An 18,459-nucleotide genomic window follows, 5' to 3' on the forward strand; every position below is an offset into this window, starting at 1 on the left:
CATTGACAACATAGTTTTTAGCCGAACATCCTGATGACAGTTCCTGCACAACGCTTAGAGAATCTGTGTACACAATAGACTTGGGAATTTTTTCTTTGATTATGTGATTTGAAACAAGATGCCACAGGCTTGTTACGTGTAAATACTGCTATGAACATTTATTGTTTTAGTAACGCCAAAATGTGGTCCTCACGTTGCACAAGAGACAGCAGAAGCAGTTTTCGACTCGTCGCTGAAGTATTCTGCGCACCTGCACTTGTCCTGAAGGAACAGGAAATGCTGCGGAATTGCACTCCTGGGTACTCTATCTTTTTCTAGTTGCGGGAATGACAGGTCGCACGATATAGATCGTAGATGCCATGGTGGAATTAAATTATGGTTAAGTGTCTTGTGCGTGTCTCACAGAGGGACCTTGAGTGCAGAAGCCTTCTCCCTAACACTGAGAGAGAAAGGTAAGGAGATAGATGGCCTGCTTGAAAAGAGTTGCAAATTTTATGTATCGTTCAAGAGAGGATTAAAAGGATGGTTGGTGAGATATACGATGTTAGATGCATACAGCAAGTCAACATACACCCGCTGATGCCCTAGGCACTATTTGTCACACTCGACATACAGACTCTCGACAGGGCTAGTGCGAAAGCGCTGCATGAGAGGCGAAGGCCAAGATATATTACTGGGTCGAGCATTTTAAGGGCTGTTTTTGAGGCTGACCCATATACGACACTGCCGTAGTCAAGCCGAGACCCTACCAAAACCATGTAAAGGCGCAGTAGGAGTTGTTTGTCGGCCCCATAGGATTGGTATGAGAGGACCTTTAGAATGTTCATTTTTTTCATGCTTTTGCGTTTGAGCTGTTTGATATAAGGAGTAAATAAAGGCTTTTCATCGAATAAAATACCTATAAACTTGTGCTCCTTGTTCACAGGAATCGGCACGTTCTTAAGAGTGATGTCTGTGTCTGGGTGGAGCCCACCCTTCCTACAGAACACAACACGAGAGCTCTTTCCAGGATTAATTTTAAAACCATTCTTGTCTGCCCAGCCGGAACGTTTCGTGACGGCGACCTGGACTCGACTTTCGTAGGTGGACATATTACATGATTTAAGGATATCTGGATGTCATATACATACATGAAATAAGAGATTGTAGGTGGCAATTTAAAGAAAGTTCTCCTTAACTATGAAGAGCATGCAGCTAAACACTCCCCCTTGCAGCACGCCATTTTCTTGCACATGAACTTTTGAGAGTGCACAACCACCTCTCACTCGAAACGTTCTGTCTGACAAGTAACTAAAACGGGTGTATAACATGTTACCCGAAACACCGAATGAATTGAGGTCACTAAGGATCCCGTATTGCCAAGCAATGTCGTAAGCCTTGTATCATAGGTGTTGTATCATAGTATATGTGATGTTGTTTGGGCCTGGAGCGGAGGGTTTACATTGTGCTCATAGCAACCCTCAGCTCATGCAGTGAAAACTCTGAGTTATAAGAGGATGTTGACCTATTGTTTTACAGCCAATTGTTTGTGTTTTATGAAAGTGTTTGCTGTGCTGGACTAGACACGTGTTGGAAGTGTTGTGTGAGTGTGTCAGCCTGTTCTTCGAGAGTGTCCCTTGTTGTGCTGGCCAGAGGAAAGCTGTGTGTTTGCTGTTCATTGAGTTCGTGTATTCGTGTCCATACGTATTGTGTGTCTATGTAGAAGTTTATTGATGTTATCAATGTACGCCAACTATCTCGTTTTGCCTCATGGCGCTCACGTTTTCCTAACGCCTTGGCCCGTTTGAAAAAAAGCAGGTTACCCGACGGGGGGTACCGACGGAGGATACCCCACGCCTTGTTCTCGGCCTCTCGCGCTCGCCTAAAGTGCTCATTCCAGAGTCGTGGGGAATGGACTTTTCGGGGGCGACGAGGATGTGCGCCCTGAGGACTTGGGTAGCTTCTTCAACGTGTAGGTGTCCAATAGATACGTGGTGTAGTTTGGATGTCTTTGTAAATGTATTTCTGTTAGCTGTTGCTTCATTGAAACTGTTTTGGCGAGATAGACGGTGTGGGCCTTTACCTATATATATATATATATATATATATATATATATATATATATATATATATATATATATATATATATATATATATATATATATATATATATATATATATATATATATATATATATATATATATATATATATATATATATATATATATATCTAAGTGAGGTGGGGAAGTGGTCACTGTAGAAAAGAAGGACGAAGCGGGCGTGAGCACGCGCCGCGATCGTCATCGGTAGTTGTTCGAGGACAGCCAATAAAGAAACACGTATCGCTCCGTCTAGGGCTCTGGGCCGTGACTCGCGGTAGGTTCCGCGACATCTTTGGTGCCGATCAACCCGGGAAATCGCCCTTCGGAGCATCATCCGCATGGCTTCGTCCATCGACCGCCTTCGGAAGGCTCGTGGCGTCGTCAGGAGCGGCGTCACGCGAGCGCTCAACCAGCTGAATGACCTGCTGCAGCAGCCGTCTCCCGACGCGGCTACACTGAGCTCCCACGTCGAGTACATCGTACAGCGAGAGCCGGAGCTCACCGCCCTCAACGAGAAAATCGCCGATGCCACGGATGATGACGGGCTGGAGCAGGAGCTCGAAGGAGCGGCCGAGTATACCCGCAAGATATCCTACGCCGTATCTCAAGCACGCTTCCTCCTACGAAACGCCCAGCAAGTGCCCAGCGCGACCGATTCCAGCGCCAGCGGATGGACAGCCGCTCCAGTGTCTGCTCCCACGGGTGCGTCAGGCGGGCACACGCATGCTTCACGTCATCGGACGGTTATGCTTCCCAAGCTCCAGATCCCAGCGTTTTCGGGAAATCTGCATGACTGGCAAGCGTTTTGGGATCATTTTAATGTGACGATCCACGAAAATCCCGAGCTGCCGAAGATTGAGAAGTTCAAGTACTTATTGACATACTTGATCGGCGACGCCAAACGAGCCATTGAGGGAATCCGGCTTGCTGACGCGAACTACGACCTCGCGGTGAAGACCTTAGTTCAGCGGTTCGGCCGACGAGACTTGCTCATCAATGAGCACATTGATCAACTCATGGCAACGAAGCCGATCAGAAGCTCAATGGACATCGAGAGGCTCCGCGAAATGTACGACAAGGTGCAATTCCGTGTGAGCGCCCTCGAAGCCTTGGGAGTTCCGCGAGAGCAGTACGCCGTAATCCTGAACCGTGTGCTCCTCCGATGCCTGCCGGATGACCTGACTCTAATGTACCGGCAGAGGGTTAAGGAGACGGACAAGGGGCTAACGGACGAATCCGCGACGCGGCAACAAGGAGCTGGCCAGGTGAAAGAGCTAATGGAATTCCTAAGAATTCAAATCGAAATTCGCGAGGAAGGAAGACAAGGACAGCCTCCATCTAACGCAGCTCGTCGATCCGTCCAAAACGCCGATTTGATCTCCCCAGGACAACCGGAGACACCCGTCCCCTCAGCGTCAGCCTTGGCCGCGAAGTCCGAGTCCATAATAATACCGGCGTGTCCCTTGTGTGACAGCCATGGTCACAAGGTGGCGGACTGCCTAGTTGACATGTCGGCGAACGAGAAGAGGACGCGATTGCGCAACGCTCACTGCTGTCTTCGGTGCGGCCGACGCAACCACGTGGCGCGTCAGTGCAGAGCTTCCCGCAACCTGACCTGCAGCAGTTGTAATCGGCGCCACCTAACCGTCCTGTGTGACTTGTTCAATCCGACTGGCAGCAGCACGCCCAGATCAACACACCAGGTACAAGCTAGAGAAAGCGCACCTGCCGTCATGACGGCTTCGAGCGGACACTCCGGGGCAACGTCCGTGTTGCTCCAGACGGCCCGAGCCTTGGCAGAGGGTATACGGCGACGCCTTGTTGTTCGAGTGCTGTTAGACACTGGCAGCCAACGCACCTTCATTCGCCAGGATGCGGCTAGGGCCCTGAAATGCACGGTTCTCGGCACGGAAGACCTATCCTTAGTAACGTTCGGGACTGCGAAGTCACCCAAGGTTCTACGGTGCCGGCGAGTACAGGTGACGCTACGCGGACAAGCTCGTGGAAGGTCGGTCGTGTTGGAAGCTTTAGAGGTTCCGAAGATCTGCTCCCTTACGAGCCCGGAACTCGACACCGCGACCGTAAAAACCCTTATAGAAAAGCGGTACGACATAGCCGACGCCTTCCATCCGAGCACATGGAAGGCAAATGAAATCAGCGTACTGGTTGGTTCCGACGCCTACTGGAAGGTGGCCACGGGCAGGGTGGACAGAATCAACGGAGACCTCACAGCGGTAGAAACAGTTCTAGGCTGGACCGTTCAAGGAAGGCTCGCTTCTACCGCATGCCCTTTTACCAGTGCCATGTTCCTGTCGTGCACCTCACCCGGACATTTGGACTTTGACGCGTCTGCCATGTGGCGGCTGGATGCCATTGGCATTGATGACCCGAGTCACAAAAAGTCGCTGCAGGATAGCCCGATGGAAACGTTCGAGCGAAAAATCACCCGTATCGAAGGCCGGTACCAAGTACCCCTCATGATCCAGGCTCCTGGTTTACCTCCTGGCAGCGACAATCGTCAGCTCGCGGAGCACCGTCTGCGAACGCAACTGAACCGATTCCGGGAACAACCTGAGTTGATCGAGCAGTATGACAGGGCAATTCGAGCATATTTTGACGAAAACCACGCGGAACGAGTTGCGGAACAGCAGCGTCCAGGCGATAACTTGTATTACATGCCCCACCATGCCGTCATCCGAAAGGACGCAGTGACAACAAAACTCCGAGTAGTGTTCGACGCTTCTTCGCATACAGCCGGCCAGCCATGCCTAAATGACGTCCTTTGCAAGGGCATGAAGCTTGGGGTCGAAGTCGTTCAGCTGCTCATGACTTTTCGTTGTCACCCTGTTGTCATCGTCGCAGACATAAAAAAGGCGTACCTGCAGTTGCTGATTCGACCAGAAGATCGCGACGCGTTGAGATTCCTCTGGGTGGAACGACTGCCCACGCGAGATAATCCGGCGTCCCCCATTGTAACCTGGAGGATGACCCGTGTACCGTTTGGCGCGTCATCCAGCCCATTCCTTCTGGCTGCCACGATTCGCCACCATCTCCAGGCCTGTCGGGAGCAGTACCCGGAAACAGTAGCGCTGCTGGAAAGGGCATTCTACGTGGATGACCTCATAATTGGTGTACCTAGCGTCGGAAAGGCAATTCAAGTGTACGAGGAAGCTCGCAAAATATTCTCCGAGGCCGGAATGGAGATACGAAAATGGGCATCAAACTCAGAGGAGCTCGGACATCAGTTTGTGCGGGACAACGTCGCAATCGAAAATGAAGCGGGAGACGCAATCAGGATGAAGGTGCTGGGAGTCCCATGGGAGCGTGCTGGAGACTGCATTTACCTGTCGACGAAGGACGCATCAGAATTTGCGGCAGCCAATCCGTCAGCCAAGCGCACCGTGCTGCAGACGTTTGCGAGGATGTATGATCCCTTGGGATACTTTGCACCATTCACCGTAACGGCCAAGCTTGTGTTCCAGGACCTCTGGAAAAAGAGCCGCTCATGGGATGAACGCCTTCCAGATGACGAACAAGCGCGATGGAACAGCTGGTGCGTCCAATTAACAGAGTTGAATGAGGTCCAGGTTTCACGGTTCATGTTCTCGCACTCGTTCGATGTGGAGGGTTCAATTGAGATCCACGCTTTTTGCGATGCAAGCCCGCGAGCTTACGGCGTTTCTCTATACGTCCGAAAGCTGGGTGACAATGGCCTATATGACACCAGATTGTTAATTAGCAAGAGCCGAGTCGCCCCTATCAAGCCCATCTCCCTGCCTCGGCTAGAGCTTCTTGCCTGCGTTATTGGAGCACGACTCGTACGTTATGCCAAAACAACTGCAATTCTGGAAGACTCCCCCGTCAGTTTGTGGACGGACTCTCTTGTCGCGCTGCACTGGATTACTAGCGCCGCCACAAAGCGTGACCAGTTCGTAGAACACCGCGTGGCCGAAATACGACGACTAACTGCTCCTACAGACTGGAACCATTGCAGCGGGAAAGACAACCCGGCAGATTTAGTCACACGAGGTATATCGGCGGCGGCTCTTCTGCACTCAACCCAATGGTGGCACGGACCTTCGTGGCTCCTAGGTCCAAAACAGGAGTTCCCTGAAACGCAGATTGATCATGTTGACCCGAAGGAGCTCGCAGTGTCACAGGGAACTTTGGTTTGCCGTTGCGATGTCACAAAGCACGAACAGCTACTGAATGTAGAGAATTACAGCACCCTCAGGCGCCTTTTGCGGGTCACGGCCTGGATTCTACGTTTTCTGCAAAATGCCCAGCGGCGAGGGCCATCAGTAAGCGGTCCCCTCACAGCAACTGAGATAATGAAGGCCGAACGCTACTGGATGCGGCACGTACAGCTGGAGTTATTCAGCACTGAAGTACGCGCACTGTCAGTCGGTCAGACCGTTCCTTCTACATCAGCGGTGCTTCGACTTTCACCCTTCATGGATGACGAAGGTCTGCTCCGCGTAGGAGGCCGATTACACCAATTGAATTGCAGCATCGACGTCAAGCACCCGATTCTGCTACCTGCGCGGCACAAGTTTACGTACCTCGTTGTTTTGGCGGCCCATCACCACACTCTTCACGGTGGAGTCGAAGCCACGCTCACGGAGACACGAGAACGGTTCTGGATTGTGAAGGGACGCCAAACCGTCAAAAGGGTGCTGGCCCAATGTCTGATGTGCAGACGCCGGAGGCTGACTGCCCAAACCGCACCGTTTGCTCCATTGCCAAGCGACAGAATCACGGCAGCACACCCGTTCTCTGTGGTAGGCCTGGATTTCTGTGGACCACTCTCCGTGCGTGGAAAAGCTCCTCCGGAAAAAGCCTACATTTTATTATTTTCATGTGCTGTCACTCGTGCCATACATTTGGAGCTGACGTCGGATATGACAGCGGCTACCACGCTACTGGCCTTCCGTCGGTTCGTTTCAAGACGCGGCATACCGAACACTGTTTACTCTGACAACGCTCAGTCGTTTCATAGTTGCGCTCGAGCATTTAAGGCCGCTGCGTCAGCCCTTCAAGAATATACGACTGGGCTCAACGTGCACTGGAAATTCATCGTTGAGCGAGCCCCTTGGTGGGGTGGTTGGTGGGAGCGTCTCATTCGCTCCACCAAGGACGTTCTCAAGCGTTACCTTGGGCGCAGTAGCCTTACTGCCGAAGCTCTGTCCACCACCCTTTGCGAAGTGGAAGCTGTTATTAATAGCCGACCTCTAACCTACGTCGAAGACCACCCCGATGAAGGAGTGCCACTTACGCCTTCCCACTTCCTGACAGGTAGGCGTGCGATCTGCATGCCCCAAGAGTTAGCGGTGACCGAGACGTCGTCCACCCCAGCTGACCTACGGCGACGAGCACGCTACCGTCAAAGGCTGACGGCTGAGTTTTGTCGCAGATGGAGGAACGCATACTTGCTGTTACTGCGTTCAGCTCACAGCCGTCCCCAGGCTACTTCACCGCAGCTGAAGGTGGGCGACGTCGTAATAGTGCATGACGACAACGCTCCGCCAATGCAGTGGAAACTGGGACGAGTGACAATGCTGCACCACGGCGTCGACGGCGTCGCTAGAGCGTGCTCGGTGCGGACAGCAACGGGTCACGTGATAAACCGCCCAGTGCAAAAACTTTACCTGTTAGAATCAGCTGCCTAATCATCTTGGGCCCTCGGGAGGATGTAGAAAAGAAGGACGAAGCGGGCGTGAGCACGCGCCACGATCGTCATCGGTAGTTGTTCGAGGACAGCCAATAAAGAAACACGTATCGCTCCGTCTAGGGCTCTGGGCCGTGACTCGCGGTAGGTTCCGCGACAGTCACTATCGTATAGGCGTATAGGGCAGTGCCGACACCCCATTCGAGAAGAGGAAAGAGGACTGCGGAGCCAATAACCAAGTCAGGAAATGAGTGCTTGTTGTGTCCTATGTTATGGTATGCAGGCTGTTTCTTATTGAAAAGGCATGCTCACGAGGATGTTAACAACTTCCCTATCAGGCAACCTCTGGAATCTGTGAGAGAAGATCGCCAAAAAGAATTGTGTGCATTAATGTCGCCTGTGAGGATGTATGGTTCCGGCAGCTGGTCAATGAGTGCCTCGAAGTCGGAGCTCGAAAATGCAAGATCGGGAGGAATGTATATATAGAGCATACCGTTATCAACCTAATAAATATTATTTTGCCGATTGCTACAGCCTCAAGGACGGTGTTCAAAGTGACAGCGTGGCATGCTAAGGATTTCCAGGCGTTTATGGCCGCACCGCCCGAAGAGTATGTGCAGCCATCCCTGTCGTTTCTGCATACCAGTTAACTATTCCAGAAATTTGTATGTTTGGAATTCAAATGAGTATCTTGGACACACATTACACTTTGCTGATTAGCATGCAGAATCTCGTACACGTCGTCAAGATTATTCAGAAGGCCTCTGCAGTTTCACTGCAGAGTCCTTATGTGTGCAGAGGCCTTAAGTGTGAAATATTAAGTGTGCAGAGCTACTGGAGTGTGACTATTTATGTAAGGTCTTTCGGGGCTTGTACTCTTGGAAGTGGTTTTTTACCCTCTACGTAAGTTTGGATGAAGCGACCCGCTCCTTCAGCTTCAAAACAGACAGAAAAGGTCCCGAATCTATCTCGTCAACAGATTTGTTGGGAGTAGCCGGCGGACCAGACCCCTTTGGTCTGACACCTGTCCCTGTGACTTTCGTTGGAGCCGCGACCGCCGAGGGCATCAGGAGCGCTCCGGGTGGCAGATGCGATGCGGCGGGGGTGGGACCTGCCCTGGGTGTATCCGTCTCCACCTCCTCCGTACCCTCGCGTGTGCTCTGGGCCGGTAGAGAAGAAGCAGTGGATGCAGCGGCATCCCCAACAGACGTGGTTGCCACCACAGCCTCTGATGACTGAGCGAGCGGTGCAGAGGCGGTTTCGGCTGCCCGAAGCAACCTTGGGGGGGGGGGGAGCGGGGGGGGGGACCAAGTCCGACCGGACGTACTGGGTGCCCGCCGAAACCAGACCCCGCTTCAGCCCCCGGCGAGCCGCGTTGGCGTACCTCACAAGAGGGAAAGAGGCGAACCTCTTTCGCGCCTCTGGGAAGGTGATGTTCTACTTCAATTTTCAGGCAATGATTTGTTTTTCTTGCTTCACCTTTTCACAATTAGTAGAAAAGGCAGCGTGTGGTCCCTGGCAGTTCGAAGAGGTGAATCTGTCGGATGCACAATTGCCGGTTCGGTGATCATGTGCTGCACATTTTCACGGTCTTTGAATGCGCCGACTGATAAGGTATAAGGTATACCAGTTGCAAAGGATCTTTTACCTTATCAGTCGGCGCATTCAAGGACCGTGAAAACAGGTATTGCTTCAATGTGCCCTGAGTCTTCTCTTATGAAGTCGTGCTCGCCCAGAATGGTGGAAAGTTTTAAAAACCAAGTGTCCCGGTCAGACGATGCTGGCTTTCCCTGTACGATCGTGGCAGCGGTGAGTGAAACACTCGTCCAAAAGACAAAAGGAAGAACGCGCAAGAAGGTTTCAAAGGATGGTGCGAAGTCAGTGGTGGTTTCATAACATGCATAAAGTCGCCAACAATTTAAAAAAAGTGGCTAATAGGTACGGAGTACCTGTAGTGTTCTTTGCTTCTGTGAAGCTGGGACAGCTTTGTTCTCTGACTGCAAAGGAGAGAACCAAAAGGAGCGGTTGCGCCAAAAAACATTCCAAGCTCTTTGTGAAATGCGCGAAAGGCTTCGTTTACGAAATTACGCTCACATGTGGAAAGGCCTATATTGACCAAACTGGACGCTGCGTGAACGGTCGTGCAGGGGAGCATGAGCGTACATTGGGAGATATAGATGCTAGAACTAATTTGACGGAGCATTGCAGAAATTGCTAAAAAAGGGGTGCAGGGGAGGTTAAAGGAGCCATGAAGAGAAAACACGTTTGGTTCATTCAAAAGATTGTCTCGTTAGAATCACACTGACACCACTTTTAACGTAAACTTCGCTCAAATAAGCTACATAATTAGGAAAAACGGGAATGGTCATGCGACCCACCAGCTCATTTCCCGCAACAGAACCTATGTCGTCACATGAGCTAAGCTCTGCGATTTGCGGAGGCTGGCAGAAGCAGACGCAAATTAGGTAGAACTTACAAACTAGACGAACGAGCGATTTGCGCTTAAATTTTAGGCACATTCTTTACAAAGCAATAAGAATGATGGGACAAACAGTGGAAGTTACGAAAGCACATGTAAACATAGAAGTACTGATGCGTTCTGCTGTTCGTACTGCGCACAGCATGCTTGGTTTAGCTGCACAGCACTACGGGGCTTGGGGTTGTCTCAGACGACACTGGCCGATTGACGGAAGCAACGGTGTCTTACGTGACCCCATTTGTCGAGCGGGCACTGTTTCAGGGAACGAATATTTTCTCCCAGAACAAAAACAAGCCAGGTTTAAATGCGGGCAAAAACAAACCAAACGCTTGCCACGGTATGGTGGCGCCATCTAGGTTACGGAACGTAAAGAAACGCGGGAACAAACCAACACCGCTGTACAGGGTGGAGACAACCTTTGAACGGTCCCGTGCCGCCGCAATTGGGCCAGAGGGCTCAACGCGTTATTCTTTTCGTTTCCCACGAGACCTAGCAACGCGAAACAGACAATATGATTCAAACTTCTTCAGTAAACCGCGTTGCGGCGATAATTTTAGCGCGGTTTTGACACAATGACTTGCCTCGGCGGCGAGGGAACAACAGAAAATGGCGGCGCCAGCGTATACGTGTCTACCCTGTACGGCAGATGCGTGAATGAAGGTATTCTAGGCTGCCGAGCGGTCGGTTCCAGTGATGTCACTTGGGACCACCAAAACGCACGATTGAGCGGGAAAATCAAAATGTTAACCTAAATTGTTTAATTTCTCAGTGAATAAAGCACCGTTTGTATCCGGACAAGCGCTGGGGGCACTATAAAACACGAAATCTTTCGAATAAAACCAACTTGCATTTTCTCTTCATGGCTCCTTTAAGATTCTTTGCCTGGGCAGCAGGGATGTCGCGCGTGAGATAATGGAAGCCTTCTTGATAAATAATGCGCACAATTGCGTGAGTGACGCATCTTTGGCTTTGTATAAAAGAGAGTCTGAATTGTTAAAATCTTGTCTGTAGGATTGACGATGAACATGTTCTTTCTTTGGCGTTTTGAACATCTTTTTTCGGCGCTTGAGCTAATTTGTTTTATATTTGGGGGCGTAAGCCCTTGAATAAATTAGTTGTTAGTTGCGCTCGTCCTCTTGTCTCCTCGCTGTGTCGTCGTTCCGCGGAATCCTCATGGCGTTTCAAACACGTCTATGTATTTACTTCATGTTACGCGAGACTAGCCTTTGGCTACGGGTCCGCGCAGTGTTATGCATACTTGTTGATTACTTTTTGCTGAATAAAACTGAAAAGTGAAAGCGGAAGGTCGAGTTTGGGATGTTACAGGCACAAGAAAAAATTGTAAAAAGACACACTGACGCTCTCCTAAGAGAATGCGCCCGAGGAGTTGGGCGGTGCAATCTTTCCTTTTTTCGTTCACCTCACTCGCTACCATTCATCATCATCGTCAGAGAAAGTTGGCTTTTCTGCATTACGTATTGGCGTAAAACGGCATCAGTAAGGACACTGAAGGTTCGCTTTAGTAAAGCAAAAACCATGAACGGCCGCCTTATGTGCAGCTCACTACGGTGTGCCCGGGTACGTTGCGTAGATTTGAAGTCGATTTCTTATGCTGGGATGGAACGATCCTTTCTCTTGTTTAAGCCTAGCCGCTCCAGATAAAGGCGTGAAGTGAAGTTTTCTCCTTTTGATGTGCGCCTGCACTGCTCCGGTTATTTGTGCGCAACGTCGGAACGGAGGACTCGGCGACGGCGGCTGATGATACAACCTCGTGCTTAAAACAACACTTTGGTGCTGAAGCAGGTGCTTCTTGAAGTTCAGGCTTCGCTTTTGTAATACAAAGGACGGAATCCCTTTTACAGCGAAGCTGCATGGGCCTCGTGTTCCACTTACAGCATAAAGAGCTCCTGGTGTACTGCCGGTTCAATTTACTGCGATGTTGTGCAAGAACTGCGGGAGAGATATTTTTGCCAGTGGTTTTAACGTCTAGCACACCAACACCACCCACTGCCGGTAATGCGTTCTTCCGTGGAAGGTGAAGGCGGTGGCGTAGACGCGTCGTAAGGCTTATTGCTCTCCTTATTGACATGCCGGTTGCGCTGGTGGGAGATTTCAAATAGGTTGGCGTATAATACGGACAGTAAGATGTCCACGAGGCGAGCGAGGAACGGCCAAAATGTTCGTTAGCCAGAAAAAAACCAAGTTCTTTCGCAATTCGTTCCGCTAATTAGCTGCTAGATCACAGGCAGAACGCCAAAGAGCAAAGTACAAACAAGCGTGTTTTGTTTCCTGCACTCCTTGGGCTGCGCCCAGGGTTGCTGGTTTCTTTTTCTTCACAGACTGTACGGGAAGTGAAGGTTTTTCCGAAGTTTGTCCTTGAAGTTACCGACTTCGTACCTACGTTTTTGGGATGGCGCGTGCAGTTTGAATAGCGTAGGAACACAGTATAGGTAAAATCGCCAAGCTGGCTACAGAACCGTAAGTACGTGCCTCGGGCTCGTGGTCGCCAACGTCAATTGCATGCGTAGTGCGAATCAAAAGTAGTTTGAACGAAGACAATGAGTGCCGGGATAGGCGCACTACGAAAGACTATTGAGGTCAAGAATTGAGTCTTCCACCCTCCACCCGATGAAGCTCTGATGAACAACGAGGTAACTGCTGACCGGTTCTGCGGTGCTGGGTGCACTGAAATGAAGTGCTGGCACCAGCGGATGTGCGTGGGCTTTCTAAACACAAGGAAAAATGCCGCGCGTAGTCAAACGTCACAAAATGTCCAGAGATGCCACGCTAACATCGACCTCATTTTTCTGTTATAAACAGTTAGGAAGCTCGCTACTGAGAAATGCAGGTGACCGAGACGGACAAGCCAACAGGCTTTGCCGTGCTTTCGGTACCATGACAACACACCGGAAGCCCATCATCATCCCCAGCTACCCAGAATCTTGCGAGGACGGTTTCTTTGAGCTGTAGCTGAGGCTTGGGCAGATTGAAAAAGCAGCAATCACATGTTAGGGAAGAGACAAGCCGTCCCGCACTATAAGGTAAGCAATAGATGTGGCATAATGGCAAAGTGTTCAGGCTCGTGCACGTCGATCCGCGAACATAGCGAGGTATTGCAGCACACAGAACGAATATACTGGATAGAGCTCACTTCACAAAACATGACAACGTTGTCAGGAAGACGGCAAGGCCAAGCTAGACTCGCCAGATTCCTCCTACTCTAAGCTTCCCTTTACAAAAACCAACCCTTGTAGACGTTCTGCAAGAAAGATTTCAGAGAGTGCAGCCGGCTGAAGAAGAAAGAACTGGAATGAAGGCGACAATAGACCAATACTGATAGGCAGCAGGAGGAGCGACAGGCAGTGATTACCGCTGCAAATGCGTGTGAAAAGTGCCACAGAGGCGGTGTCTGGTTAATAGGGTGGATACCAAGTACAACGGAAGTGGAAAAATGCCGTGTTGTTTACTTATAAACCGCGTGCGTAAGTGAACTAGTCCCCCCACCCTCTTAGAGGTAACTTACATACGGCAGTCAAGCAGGGCCTGCTGGCCATGGAAAGACCAGAAAAGAGTGATAAATGGGCTGCGTTGTGGGCTGCCCGTATTTGTTCAAGTGGTGAAAGGCATGGCTGCAAAGGTAAACAAAGTAATAAATGGCAGATCAACAGAACTTCTATGTTTCCCCGTCACATTTCTACAAATTTATAAACGTTCCCAGTACCTATTTAACCACTGGCCTGTTTAAGCTTTGAGTTCCGCTGTAGAGCCTTACCAGAAAAGTCAGCCCAGCTGTGCGCCGCCTCGCTTTGCCTAGCAGCCACCTGCTCTAGCTGCGCCTACCCAGCCTGGCTTAGGTACCACGTACATGGTCATGTAACATCACGCAAACCTAGGCACATGACCTAAGTCACGTAACATCCCGCAATCCTTGTCCCATGACGCCAATCATGCAACAACCGTGTCCAACTTGCGTAACTTGGATGCCACATGTATGACTGCGTATTATGACATAAGTCACGTCAACAAAATCTCGTGACATCAAGTAAAGCTAGTGACAGGACATGTCCCCGCCAAAATCTGGTAATCTTATGTAAAGCTGGCAACGTGACATGTTCCCGGCAAAATAACATACCGCCACGTTAATCTAGTCACGTGAAATGTTGCCACCAAAAGCGCGTAACGCTATTCCCATGACTTGGCCTACTAACAAGAATTCTTCACCAAAGGCCTCCGAGAGCACCGAGTCACGTAACCTCATCGCACCCCACGGGATTGGGGCGCAGCGCGCGCCATGTGTGTTCTCCGTTTCCCTATCTGCGACCGACAGACGGCAAGTGTGAAGGCAGAGCCTGCCCATGTCGTCACAGGTGAGTAAAAGCCCGAAACAGCCGGCGCGGGAACAAAGCTCTCGCCTCCTCTACACCATGCGCACGTGGTGCTGCAGTGGGAACACCGAAGAAAGCCCTAGCGCCCGAAGAAGCAGCGGCTTACCGGGAAGAGCACACTAAACTCCGCTGTTGACTTCTGCCTCGCCCCACTAGTGGAAGCTATGCATATATTAGATGCGATGCTGAGAGGAGCATCTCTTGCCGGCGGCCCTGTCCTGCGTGCGTCGGCGTCCGCGTCCGCACAGCTGCGCCTCTCCCCCGCTCACCCCCTCTGCTCTGTCCGATAGCGAACACTCTCTCTCTCATCATCTGCGGGCGCGTGGCGCAGCGCACTCTCACTCCGCCGGTGGGCAGCGCTGCGCGCGGAGCTGCACGCTGTGCGCATGTTCAGTACTCTCTCTCCCGCGATCTCCTCTCCTTCGGGTGCGCTTCGCATATACGCGGAGTGCCGCGCTCCAGCCGGTCTCTCATTCGACGGTCGTCCGCGCTACGCATGCTCTCTCTCTCTCGCAGTACCCGACGATTGCTCACGCAATTCGAGTAATCGACCCAACGGAAACGCACAATGGAACCCCCTTCAGCGTCGCATCACACCAGGGTTCCCGCGAGGGGAGGTGGCCGTTATTTTTTTATTGCAATATAGACATGCAGTAGGCTCAAACGATCAACACTAAACAAATAAATAAAATACCAAACCACGCACTTGAGTTATACAACTGCGTACCCTTCACAACTGAATGAACAGCTTTAGTAAAAATGATATGAGTACGCGTATTTGCAGTATTTTATGATGTTAATCAAGGTAAAAATGAAGCAGGACTTATTATGTCAGAAATTGCAATGAGGTATACCCGTGATTCGAACATAGTGATCGGAATATATGGCTGCCATTGAAACGAGGTTTATTAAATGGCAAAGTGGAAACTTCGCTCGTAAACACCGCAAACTTTGAACGATAAATTTTTCCCCACAAGATGCTATTAAACTAGTGCGTCTTTATGATACGCTCTAAAATATTTTCATACACTCCGGAGTGCACTGTTGTAAAAAATAGAATACGACAGATGCAACCACTTTCTGCGGAAATCACAGACCCAGATAATTTAAGGAAGGTATAAGTGGACACTTTTCGAGGAGGGGTTATCTTGATGCACGTCACGAGCCCTTCTTACCCAAGCACTACGTACATAATCGGCTGCACGTGTAGGTTAGTTCAAAAGTTTAAGAGTAGAGAAAAACAAAGTGTCCTAGCACAAATTTTGTAAACCAAAACAGGAAGCCTGTGCCACACCCTGCGTAAAAACACTGCACCATTTTGTGGCACTTGATAGAGTCCTCTGTTCCAGGGAAAAGTCTTGAAATATATGTAATTAACCGCGTTGTTAAGAAGATAATAAAAAAGAAAGGAAACGGCGGCTAGCAACGTTTTGTGAATTTTTTGCTATCTTCAAGGTCACCAACGTCCGAATTGCTAACTCATACCAAAACACCCGCAAAAACAGACACCTACGTGTTTTCGAAATTGAATATTTGCGAACCAGAAAAAATCGCGTATACAGTTTGTGGCAACGGAAGGGTACTGTCGCCATATTCAACTCGGGCGGAGTAGGTGGTGGCTAATTACCCGACCACCGTGCACGGGGCATAAACAATAAAGCAAGGCACGATGCACTCGATACCAGCGGAATGTGGCGGGGATTAGGACAGTGGCACGAGACAGTAAGTTTCCTAGCCGGGACTTTCGTAACGCACTTTAGGAAACCTCGTTCCTCTGACGAGTATTCATCCGTCGTTGTAGCCATGGTCGGCTGTGTGAACTCGTAGTGTGAAACTCGCAAGGTTAATAGGCGAAGCAAAAAAACAGAGAGAAAACGAGAAATACAGGCGCCATTTGGCACCTGTTTTGATTGTTTCTAACACTATATCGTGCTGTAGTATACATATATAGCCACAAAGTCCGATGACGTCTTCCTTCCTCTCGGGAACATAATCCATGAAGGGGTTAGGAAACGCCACCATAAATTCTGTTCGCGTTCGCATGAGTGAGGTTACGCTTGTTTAGTAGAACAGAATATGCAGTCATCTAAATAAAAATTGTACGCAGATTTTATGTTCAAGTGTTAGTCTACAACCCTTCTCTGGTGTATAAGTTTTTCCTATACGTTTTCGTTCGAGTGCGCATCGATAATGTAGGACGGCTTCTGCTTTTAATGAACCATTGTTATTGCAGGGTATTGTTTCGTTGTTAACAAAGTGTGCAGAGCTTGGTCACTAAACGTTCACAATTTTGCCTGTGATGCGAGTCAAGAGGATCATGTGTATGTGCATTGTTGGTTGGCAGAGTTGTAAACATCGCAACTGATTGCAAACATGCGAATATTCATCAACCACCCGTCTACACAACTAGAGTGACAAATTAAAGTATATCGGCAACAAAGCAAGCATCACCTTTGGTCCTTTCTTCAAAGTCTTTGCCTTGATGACTGGCTCATTTTGTGGCCATATTTCTTCCACGGGCAATGAAGCTGGAACTGAAAAAGAAATAATTACTTCTTTGTCTCCCCTTTTCAGGGAGAAAAGATAAAGCACGATGAGCCACAAACCATTGCGCAGGCAAGCTGCGAGAGAAGTGAATCAAGTCCAGAACACGTTTTATCAAGACGCGTACATTGTTTAGAGTGTTTAAAAAAAAAGCAACCGAAATATCGCACGAAGGGATTATCCATGCACCCCTCCCAAGGCAGTCACAGAATCGCTGCACACATCGGTAAGAATTTCACAATGTCGCGGGAGATCGGACGCAAATATAACAAAAACATTTTAAAAGAGATGAGCATTCATTGCTGGGACGATGGGTACAAATAGATATTTATTTAATGTCCTGTGGTAAAAACACTTCTCAGCAATCCATGTCGGCCTCATAATTACTTCTTGTATTCTAGTGTGCCGTTATTACTTCAGACGTCTGTGTATTTTAGATTCACTGGTATTGCATGTTGTAGCCGATATTGATGTGGTCTCGCAAAATGAATCTGAAGAAAAGACCTAAGGAAGTTCTGAGTTCATTTTGCACTGATGGATGAAACGTTTTTGCAGTAAAATTGCTTAAACATTTAGTTTCTTCTTTTTACAAGGCCTACCCGAAGTACGCGCCCTGTGGGTCAGCTGAAAGGCAGTGTATTTTATAGTGAGGACCCACAAGAAATTTCTAAATAAATAGGCCGAAATAGTATTATTGTGGTGCTGAACGTTTTGAAATCTAAAATTTGGAGCAATGCAGTGTCTAAAATGAAACTACTGGGCTTATACAAACCAATCAGGCGTTTCACATTTGTCAATAAAAAACCCATAGAAAAGTAGGAAAAAAAAGCAATTGTTATGGTTTTATGTGGGGACGGATTTTCGGACACGCCTTCTCATCAGGTGCAATTAGAGGTATGTGCCCGCACGGCTCACTGCCATGGTTCCCAGCATTCTTCTAGGCAGTATAAGCCAGGCTGGCAGATCTACGAATCCCGCTTTTAAACGTTCTGGTGTTCCATAAAAATTAGTTTCTGTTCGTTTCATTTCCTTTCCTTTGTATTATTTCAGTTTTATTCATTTTAAGGAAGGGACACAAATTGAAAGCCCATTTTCTAGTGTGGCTGTTAGTGAAGTGAGAAATGGTTTAAGTAAAAATGTGTTTGCCTCAAATATACCTCAAAAAATGAGCGCCCTTCTGACTGACTGATTTACCAACTTCCAGCCGAAGCTCCTTAACCGTGATGCTTAACATTTCAGGATTTCTTATTTACGATGCAAATTCACCGATTTCGTAAACTGAACACCTAATGATCAATAGG

At 49.2% G+C, this 18,459-nt stretch overlaps 1 protein-coding gene across 4 annotated transcripts in view; it reads right to left on the reverse strand.

Moving 5' to 3' along the window:
- LOC144147094 (uncharacterized) overlaps positions 1–18,459 on the reverse strand; it is a 228,279-nt gene that overhangs the window by 25,614 nt on the left and 184,206 nt on the right. For all 4 annotated transcript variants that reach the window (XM_077679144.1, XM_077679143.1, XM_077679146.1 and 1 more), the window contains exon 17: positions 17,066–17,148. In XM_077679144.1, the coding sequence (XP_077535270.1) occupies positions 17,066–17,148 (83 nt within the window). The remainder of the gene's footprint in view (positions 1–17,065; positions 17,149–18,459) is intronic.

The sequence above is a fragment of the Haemaphysalis longicornis genome, unplaced genomic scaffold (assembly GCF_048455015.1).
Source record: "Haemaphysalis longicornis isolate Haplotype H1 unplaced genomic scaffold, Haemaphysalis longicornis Haplotype H1 scaffold_7, whole genome shotgun sequence".
Lineage (NCBI taxonomy): Eukaryota > Metazoa > Arthropoda > Arachnida > Ixodida > Ixodidae > Haemaphysalis > Haemaphysalis longicornis.